Source organism: Marmota flaviventris, chromosome 9 (assembly GCF_047511675.1).
Source record: "Marmota flaviventris isolate mMarFla1 chromosome 9, mMarFla1.hap1, whole genome shotgun sequence".
NCBI lineage: Eukaryota > Metazoa > Chordata > Mammalia > Rodentia > Sciuridae > Marmota > Marmota flaviventris.
In genome coordinates this window covers 99,619,478-99,629,759 of record NC_092506.1, presented here as the reverse complement: position 1 = coordinate 99,629,759, position 10,282 = coordinate 99,619,478, and the positions used below count along the sequence as shown (strand labels likewise).

At 41.5% G+C, this 10,282-nt stretch overlaps 1 protein-coding gene across 1 annotated transcript; it reads right to left on the bottom strand.

The window, feature by feature from the left end:
* Nucleotides 1-437: 437 nt before the first annotated feature.
* On the bottom strand, nucleotides 438-8,274 carry LOC114089003 (NXPE family member 2-like). Its single transcript, XM_027930764.2, has 4 exons — nucleotides 7,640-8,274; nucleotides 3,245-3,306; nucleotides 1,362-1,577; nucleotides 438-973 (listed from the first exon to the last, which is right to left on the bottom strand). Exons 1-4 carry the CDS (start codon nucleotides 8,044-8,046, stop codon nucleotides 438-440), a joined length of 1,221 nt encoding a protein of 406 aa, XP_027786565.2. The 5' UTR covers nucleotides 8,047-8,274.
* Between the last annotated feature and the right edge of the window lie 2,008 nt (nucleotides 8,275-10,282).

The window sequence follows — 10,282 nt, the reverse complement described above, 5'->3', positions numbered from 1 at the left end:
TAAGGATAAATCTTAAAGATACTGTGCTAAGAGAAATAAGCCAGACACAAAATGACAAGTATTTTATGATTCCATTTGTATAAGACATCTAGAGCAGCCAAATTTATAGAGACAGAAAATGCTATGGCAGTTGCCAGGGGTTGGATGTAGGGCAGAACAGGGTGTTATTGTTCTATAGGTACAGAGTTTCTGTTTGGAATAATGAAAATGCTCTGAAGATGGATCATAATGATGATTGCATAAAATTGTGGATGCACTTAACATCACTGAACTGCATACTTAAAAATGGTTGAAATGGTAAATGTATACTTACCTACCATTTAATTTCTTTTACATTTGGTTTCCCCATGACTTCAATTGTGCTAAACTATCCTTGCAGTATATATGAGATCATCTCTAGAGAATGGCTAGGATTGTTGTTTTTCTGTATTTTTCCTCTAGCAAATGTAGTTTAAAAACATGCCAATCTGATTTTCAATAACATAATCAGGTGGATGGATATTATTAGTGGAATATGCAATTGTCATGTCCCAAGCATCAATAATACCCACATTGAGATCCACAAAAATATCCTTCATGATAAGATTCTGAATATAGCCATGAAAGTCACTAAACATCTCAGTATTTTCATGTATCTCCCTGGTGTTTTCAGTTTTAAGTATCACTTTGGTCCCTGGGCTTCTCAAAAATAAACGTTTAATGGCTTTTTGAATATTGATGGCCCTACGGATAAAAATGTTGATTGGAAAGGGTCTGAAGTGTTGGCCAAGGGTAGTGACAATTACCATGTCATCGTCTCCTGGCACTTGGTCAATTTCCTGTTGGATATACTTTTCATTTCTCACAGAGTACAGCTTTTCAGTAACAAATGGATGACTATGTTTTTTCCACTGAATCAAAATCTTTCTTTCGATATCCAGAAGAACATGTGTTTTAAAGAACCCGGTTCCTGGATGATCAAAATATTTTAAGGCTGATGGAAAACAAATCAATAAATCTTTTAACAAAAGGAAAATGTACAAGTTAAAAATGCATACAGCTTCTATAAAATCTAACCAAGATCTTTTCTAACTAGAGAATTGCTGTTTAGGCAAGGTAGAGAAGTTTATCAGATGCATCACAATTTTAAGAAAGTTTTTGAACTTTTTATCAGCATACATGAAGAGGAAAAATAGTATTAATATCTGTAATTTAAAAAAATAAGATTTAACTTTCTATTAAAAACTCAAAGCCAAAAATTTGGCAAACTTAACATAGTAACAAAACAAAGACCAGAAGAGGAAAGCAAAGAATTCTAATTATTATTTTTAAAATATTCTTAAAAGTCAACTATAATTTTAAAATAGAAAGGAAACACATACTTTTCACAACTTTTAGAAAAGAATTCATCCACTGGCGCAGTGTTGAGTCTCCCAGGAGGTAAATAAATTTCATTTTCAAGCAGTCACTTATATCTTGCATTGTATTGAACTTGATCTGTTTGCAAAATGCTGAAATCCAACTTCTCTCCAACGTGTAACCACTGGGGGAGGGATTCTTCATTCCAATCTGACATTTCTTTTTTGTGTTTTCACTCTCTGGCAATAAAAATTCCCATAGTAAGTAACTTTTATTACCACAAATTATTTGGGAAATACTTTGCTCACTTTTTGCCCTTTGTTTCCTGTTCTCCTCTCACCCTCTTTTTTTGGCTCTCTGCCTTCTTTTCTTCAATGAAATCATTTTAAAGGAATAAATTAATAGCTCTCATTGGACAGTTTTTCTTGGAGTGAGGTCAGTTTTCTCTTGTGCCTTGGTAATGGCTCCCCAGGCTCCACCTTTCCCACTGAGACCACTCAACTGTGAGATGGTTAACAAAAGTCAGGGTGAAATGCGTGGTAGTAAAACAGCAGGGCTCAGTGGTCCAGCTGAATATTTCACCCAGGACATTGTCCTTGCTGATAAGACTCCTTCTCTTCAAACCACTTACCCATGAAAGAACCATGAACACATTTATGAAATGAGAGTCACATATTGTTTATTTTGTGGGTCCCAGAATCATATTCTCTGGTTAACCAATAAACCTTGATGTCTAATTATATCTCAAACTGAACATAATATTCTTAATAGGGTCTGACTAAAACAGAAAAACAAGCAGGGCCATGACTTCCTTGTTCTGTTAAAATAGCCCAAACTATATTCAACTCACACTGTACCTTCACTCCAGTAAGATTCTGAGACGACTTCTATATTTGCTACCTAAAAGCATATCTTTGTCATCTACTTACATTGTTGGGAGTTGAGGTCTAAATTTAGGAATTTACATTTATTCAATTTGAATTACGTCAGATTTTTTGGTGGCTCCAAACAATAACAGTCAGTTACTATCTTCTAAGAAATTGCCTGACTTTAGTAGAAATTATTCCAGGCAATATGGAAGTCTAAAAAAAAAAAAAAGTGTAACGAGAACTTGAGTGGCTCAAGAGTCTCAGAACTTTCCTTGATATAAAAGTTGGGCATAGATGACAGTTGCCCAGGCAGAGGAAGGATCTTTTTCACAGATTGTGAACATTAGGTCTAGGTCCAAGGTGTTTAGCAGAGATCTTTGCAAGCTCTAGATCCCCAGTAAACATTTGCTGAATGCACAAAAAAAGAAGAAAAAAGATAATTGGTAAATGTGTAACTGTTAATTGTTATAATGGAAGTCATTTGCTTCAATGAAATTCACTTTACTTCCAGTATAACAAGAACATCATTTTACGAATGAGATGACTTTGTGATGACTGTGAAAGTTCATGTGATAAAATTGGAAAACAAAACAAAACACAGAAATTGCTAGTTCATAGAATGTTAAGTGAGAAGGTCTGGCTGAAAATTAAATTAGAATCCATCAGAGAAATTTCCTAACTGTGAATGTGTGCATCTCGTCAACGATGTTTTCATATAGCACTAGCACCCAACTACTGGTTTGGGGGGAATAAACCTCAAGTTCAAATACAAATGGTCTGTATGTTTTGAGACAGGGCAACTGAAATTAATGGTTTTCCCAGACTTTTCCAGCTGACTCAGGATGAAAATTGGTTTAAATTGACATGAAAATAATTTGTAGTAAGAAAATTCCTTCTTTAAAGACTAAGGTGATTGATATCATTTGACCCAGGAAATAAAATATCAAAATGGTTAATGTAGAATAAATGTGTCAAAGAAAGAAAGTCCTTTAGAGGGGTAAATTGTGAATCTGACAGTCAAGAGCACACAAACTTACTGTTACATGGCAACACCTTGATGGAGTTGAAGTTCTTCATCATTTCAACTCCTATTTTGGAACTTCAAGAAATGAAAAAATAAGTTAACATCTGTCCAGATATTAAAGTAAGAAAGAATCATGGTTTGGGATGGATTGAACCACTCTTAACTCTCTCCAAATGCTTTGTTTTTTCATTATTTTGATATTTAAAATATTCTGGATGAAGTAAATGGGTCAGAAGTTTGGAACTTTAGAAATTCAGGGAGTACGATTTGCCCTCCAAATGCAATAAATTAAACCTATTTATCTGCCCATCCTTTGATTTTTGTTTTTGCTGTGGTTCTCTACCACTAGCAATCTTCTTCACCTTTGCCAAGTGTGGTAATTCAGGCCCTCCTCAATCTTTCACTGGGCCAGTGTTTCTCAAACACACATCAAAATTACCTGAAGTACTTACTGCCAATCAGATTACTGAACCTCAACCCCAGAATTTCCGATTCAGTACTTCTGAGGTAAACCTCGGAATTTATCATTCTAACAAGGTCTTGAAGGTCAAGCTATGGGCCCAGGGCCATTACTTTGAAAACCCTGTCCTAAATTTTATCTTTTGGCTCAACCTCTCAGCTACCTGTCTTATTCTCCTATGTGAATCTTTCATAATCTTTCACCATCAACCCTCAGGATAAAAACCATTAGCATGCCACCTCCTATGAGTGTCTACCTCTGTGGTTTCATCTGCAGCCATCCCTCACCTTCTCAAGTCCCTAGGAGTCTATTTTCCTTAGTCTGATATCTCCTTGACAGCAGGAACCATGTTACTCTATCATTCACTGTAACCTTCCAAGTGCCCAGCACAGTAAGTGTCACCTCCAGGTATCAGTCTTAACAAATATGCTGGTGAATCTATGTGATAAAATCAAATTCATTCAATGAGGATGAAAACCATTGGGGGAAGGTAGAACTTCCAGAACAGAGTCACAGGTATTTCTAGGAAATATATAAGGAATATTTTCCAAGATTGAGGATAACTGCTTGAATTTTAGGAAAGCAGTTTTAGGTCAACTGAATAATATAACCCCCTATGAAGGGGGTAATACTCTGGAGAAATGAGAGGCCCCTGGGGCTAGGGAATGATAACTTCATGGTGGTGGAAACCCTGGGAGACAGTGCTATGGTCCCCTGACTTGAAAAATAAAGTAGATTGGGGTTCCGAATACTACTCTGCAACTCACTAGATATGTGACTTTGGCCAAGCTATTTAGCATACTTGTCCTTAAATTCCCTTGTCTGTAAAATGGGCATAATAACAGTCACTCAAGAATATTTTCCTGAGGATCATTAATATGAGAGAGGCATATAACTCAAAGACTGTTCAAAAATGATAATTATTCAATGGAAAAAAATGGAAACTGACATTCTTCTTCATCTGCCTTGGATAAGGTTGAAGATAATGAAAGAGACCAAAACCTGATAACCTTGTAAATTTGGTCACTAAAACCAAACTTTGATGATGTAGTAAGATTAGGATTAAAAATACGAATCAATGGTATGAAGGCATTCATTTTAATGTCTTCTGTCTTTGTGATTGTGTACATGCATCATGTTTTAGAAATAAGTCTATAAGACCATAATAGTAACCATGAGACTTGTGAAATGTGTTGTTTATAATGATATCTTTCTGTTGTAACCCCATGTTTATTTTCTTATCATGATTATCCATAAAACTCTGTTCAAAAGAAAAAGACTTGGGCTGGGGTTGTGGCTCAGCAGTAGAACACTCACCTAGCATGTGGGAAGCCCTGGGTCCAATCCTCAGCATCACATATAAATAAACAAAATAAAGGTATTGTGTCCACCTACAACTAAAAAAAAGTTAAAGAAAAAGAAAAAGACTCTTATCTTTGAAAATGTGACTAACTGAGGAGGTAGCATTTCTGATTCTACAGTTAGGGTTGGAAGAGAGAGCCCTAGTAAGGAAATTGATTTACTAGAAAGGAAAGGAAAACAGGCTTAGTACCTAGATTCTTGGGAAATAAAGACACCAGAGAACCTGGTTTGGGCCCAAGAAGGGAGCAACAGAAAGGTTCATGAGAAGTTCTTGGTTGTAAGCCTGTGTGAAGCCAACTGTACCTTGCATATGCACTAAGCACTCATGAAGAGACTCCGATCCCTTCATGGGGGGTATGGAAACTGATAGCTTGAAGAGAGCAGGGTATCTAGGAAGGAAATGTGTCTCTTGGGAAGTAAAGCATGTTACTGTCATGAGTACAGCTCACTTCAAAAGCATGATTAGGACTTAAAAGATTTGCAGATCTTCCAGACCAGGACTTTGGCTGAGATACAGCTAGAAGACTGTGGTTCTTCCAACTCAAGTTACGATGAGGAGTACCTCAAGAGAGATCCAGATACATCCAATGGGAAATATGGAATCAGACCCAAGTGATCCCTGCCTACCCTGACAGTCCTTTATATTCATGACCAGTTTCCTTTGTTTATTAATTTAAAAAATTATTTGAAAAGATCAGTCTTTTATTTTTTGACTGAGCCATAGGATAAAGAGATTTTTCTATACCTTAATGGGTAAAATGAGAAGCGAAAATGAGGTAGTGTTGAGGGAAAATCTCATAGAGATGTAGTCAATTATATTTTACCCACTGTGTCATCATGAGGTGTGCATTGGATTTTAACTTGAATTTCCAGGTTATTATTCTATTCAGTTTGCTCTTCTGAACATATAAGAGAAAACCAAGGCTTTTGTATAGCAGGTAGTTCCTGAGTGATGTAACTAAAAATCCCTCAAATTGATCCAAAAAATAAGTGTTCTGCCATCCAATAAGTTTGGGAAATGATCTATCTCTTCCTGACAGGATATTTAAGTTAAAGTTTCTGATGAGTTCTTCCTCAAAATAACCTAATTTAATAATTTTTCAAAGATGTATATTTCACCTATTCCTTCTTTCAATGCACCGTTAATGAGAATCTTCTTGGTGTCATTGTGCTGGGCCTGTGAGACATATTGATGGCCCTCCATGGCTTCCTGATACCCAGAGATGGCCTGAGGTTCTGCCTCCCTTGCAGATGGTTCCTGGAACCTTCCAGCATGTTCTTGTCTCAGTTCCTATTTCTATTCATGAGAATGGTGTTTCCCACAAAATTTGTGCACCTTGCTCTTTCATTTCAGGTGACTACTTAATCAGGCCTTATCTGATCATTATGTTTTAGAACAATTATCAACCATCACATTCAAATTCCTTACTTTGATGACTCACCTGCTACAAATTTATTTATTTGTTGTCTTTCTATCCCACTAGAAGGTTAATTCCCCACACTTAGAACTTTGTCTAGAATACAGAAGGGGATGACTATAAATTGAATGGATGATTAAATGAATGAATGAAAGAATGTGAAAATAGTTAACAATTATTGAATCTCAAAGTTTATATTTAGCCCAATTTGTAAAAAGAGAATTGAAATTTTAATAGTGTAATACATGTTATGTTGTGAAAGAACAAAATGCAAGAGAATAATATAGGGTTAGCCCTTTACTCTGTAATACAAAAGGCTTCCTGGAGGATGTGCTTCCTAAACCAAGGATTGTGAAATGCAAGAGTTGAGAGACAGTGTATTCATTCATAAAATAAAAGGTGTTCAGTTTGACTGACAGCAATGCAGTATAGAGTGAGACAAGAGGCTGCAGAATTAGGCAAATTCTTGTAAACTTAGTTTGAAATTTCATCCTTAGTTCCAAGTGGGATGTGGAGGGGGTCACATTAAGGGTTTTAAACAAGGAAAGTAAAAACATTTTCATTTTGGAAACACTAGTTAGAAAATAGATTGAAGGACCTGATTGGGAGCAGAGAAACCATCTCTGGAGATTGTTGCAATAATCTAATTTTGAGGTAGTTTGACAGCTTAAATAAGCATAAAGGCAATAGTGATAAAACAGAAATGACTGGGTTCAGGAGACGGTTAAGAGGTATAATTTACTGAATTTGATGAATCATTGGATTAAAGGATAAAGTGAAATAATGATAATATTCACCTTTTTGGGAAATGGTATATATTAATAGTGAGTAGGATTTGTATTCCATGAAACACAGTATAGAAAATATTGACTTATAAAAAATGACTGAATCTGAAAGTATTTATAAACACTGGAAAACAGTAAGTACATACAGTACAGGGTACTTTGGTGGTTAGACTCCTTTCAGCAAATAGTTCTAGAGGTGACCTGTAAAAGCCCTTTAAACACACTACCAGATGAGCTGACTATGCAGGATGGATCTGATTATAATTTAGTCAACATCAATCGATATGATAAAGGAGCTTGATCACACAAAGCTATTAGACAAAGTTTGTTCTCACCTGAAGCCTACCTTTGCTATCCCTTATTGTATTTAAAGACATGTTTACCTGTGGAAGAGCTTCCATTCTTCCTTGGTAAGATGGGAAACTTTTCTATTCTTGGTGTTCATGAGAGTCAGGGCCTCACAGGGAACATGCTGAGGCCTCAGGCAGTAGAAGGCTTCCTGGTCTCGCGCATCTAGGCACTGGCACAACTCAGCACTGGTGTTTAGGACCAGGCCACATTCAGAGAGGACCAGGGTGGTGCCATTAGCAAACTGGCCTGTGAAGATCACTCTGTCATAGCCTTGGTTCCTTGCCCTCCAGAGAGCCGACACCCCTTCACTGGGGTGGATGAGCAGGAGAGACAGGGAGACCTGGCCCTCCCAGAACAGAGTGAAGCTGACAAGGTAGGTGCCATTGTTGAAGTCTGTCACCTTTCCTGAGGTGCCTGCCTTCAGGGCTGGGGAGGACATCCTGGCCCTAAGGAAGTCCCCTCCATATTCCTTCCTGTGTCCCAGGTGGTCCCTTGCCTCCAGCAGGATGTCTAGCTGGTCCCCCCTGCAGTATGTGTCTCTAGGGTTGAGGAGGGTGGCTGTGCTGTGTGTGGCACTGGTGGTGGTGTCCTCATGGGTGAAGGGTCTGGGCGGGATCAGTTGGTCTAGTTTCCCCAGGATCTCCTTTATTCTCAGCTCAGTCTCTGTTGGTGAAGTTTCCCCTTGTTTCTTGGCAATACGGTTTCTCAAACTGAACGAGAACTAAAGGATTGAGGGGAAAGGATGTATTTACTACCAACAGATAATAAGGCTTGCTTTTCAATATAAATTAGCATGATTCAGTTTTTAAATTTCCACATGATTAAGTTACATATCAGTGATGAATTCAAACTAGTTTTCAGTTATGAAATTATAGGAATTCACTGGAAGGAAGATGGCGGCGAGGGGAGTGCATTGTCCCCTTGTGCTGCTTCACTGTGTGGGAGTATGACAAGTCAGGATGGCTAAAGGATATTTTGTTAGGAATTTCCAGCAATAGTGGGGTGCTCCGGAACCTGGAGGAAGGATTTCCATCGCACGAGGATCGGCTACGGGGACTCAAACGCGAGAGGTTTGTCGCACGGAGGGTAACACTGCTTATTCAGCAAATCGCCCCGCGGCTAAAGTCTGGGATAGAGACGCAGGGTTACAGCGCTGCAGTTTCTGCCAGCCGCGCAAGCACCGTACTCAGGGCTGAATTCTGGGTTCGAGACGGGGGAAGGAAGCGGTCCATCTCGGTTCTCCACACCGGTCAGACCACAGAGGAGGCCAGCAGCCACCATGTTGGTAAACTGACGTCACCACCCCTGTTTTTGACTGACCGCAGCTCATTCAGCCATAGAACAGGTAATTTCAGGCTGCAATTCGCCTGCGGCTTGCAGACAGATTGCTAGGGCTCAGCGCCTGGGTGCTTCTTAGAACCTGATCTTATCAGAGTGAATACCGAGCGCGGGGCGGCCGAGTTCCGGCTCCCGGAACTGAGCCCGCGGGGACTGCTTCTTGGAGCTTACATTTATAGGAGCTTACACCGAGCACGGAGTGGCCGAGTTCCGGCTCCCGGAACTTCCCTGGCCCGGGGCTAGGAGCCCGCGGAAACTGCTTCTCGGTCCGGGTCCTGCTGAGGGCAGGTCGGGACTCACCCGGTGCTTTGGTTGCCTGGCAAGGGGAACGAAATGCTGCCATTCGCATAGAATACCAACATGGCAGAGATCTGACGTCTGCAGAAAGCGGCGGAGGAGGGAACTTCATCAATACCAGTGGTGACATAAGCAGTTGGTCTCCTGGTAGGGGGGGTGAGGCACAGTCACCCGAGTCTCCTCAATTTGTCGTCGAGCCAGAGGGAAGGAGCCGGGCCGCCGCCAGCGCCCGGAGCAGGCCCAGCGGCTCGCCAGCGTGGTGACCGCGTGACCCCAATTGGAGAGGGGGCGGAGCGGAGCCGCCACCCACACCCGCAAGGTGGGCAGACCCACGACCCAGTGGTACATGGGCGTGGTAGGAGGGGCAGGGCAGAGCCGCCGCCCGCGCTTGCAAGGTAAATAGACCTGTCACAGACTGGCGGGTCAGGCCCAGTGGCCTGCCAGTGTGGTACACACGTCACCCCAACTGGAGTAGGGGCAGAGCAGATCCTTCTCCCACGCCCGGATCAGGCCCTGCCGGTGTGGTGGTCACGTGACCCCAATTGGAGTGGGGGCGGAGCGGAACTGCCACCCGTGCCGGCAGGGTGAGCAGACCAGTGATCAACCTGCAGATCAGGCCCAGGGGTCCGCAGGCGTGGTAGGAGGGGCAGGGCAGATCCGCTGCCCGCGCCTCCAAGGTAGGCAGACCTACAACAGACCGGCGGATCAGGCCCAGGAGCCTGCCGGCGTGGTACAAACACCACCCTAATTGGAGTAGTGGCAGAGCAGAGTCGCTGCCCGTGCCAGGAACAGGCCCAGCGTCCTGCAGGCGGGGTAGCCATGACACCCTAATTGGAGTAGGGGCAGAGCAGAGCCTCCACCCGTGCCCGAAAGGTGGGCAGATCTGCGACCGACCAGTGGGACAGGCCCAGTGGCCTGCCGGTACGACAGACACGTCACCCCATTTGCAGTAGGGGCAGAGTAGAGCCGCCGCCCGCGCCTGCAGGGTAGGCAAACCTGCAACCGACCGGCGGATCAGGCCCGGTGGCCTGCCGGCGTGG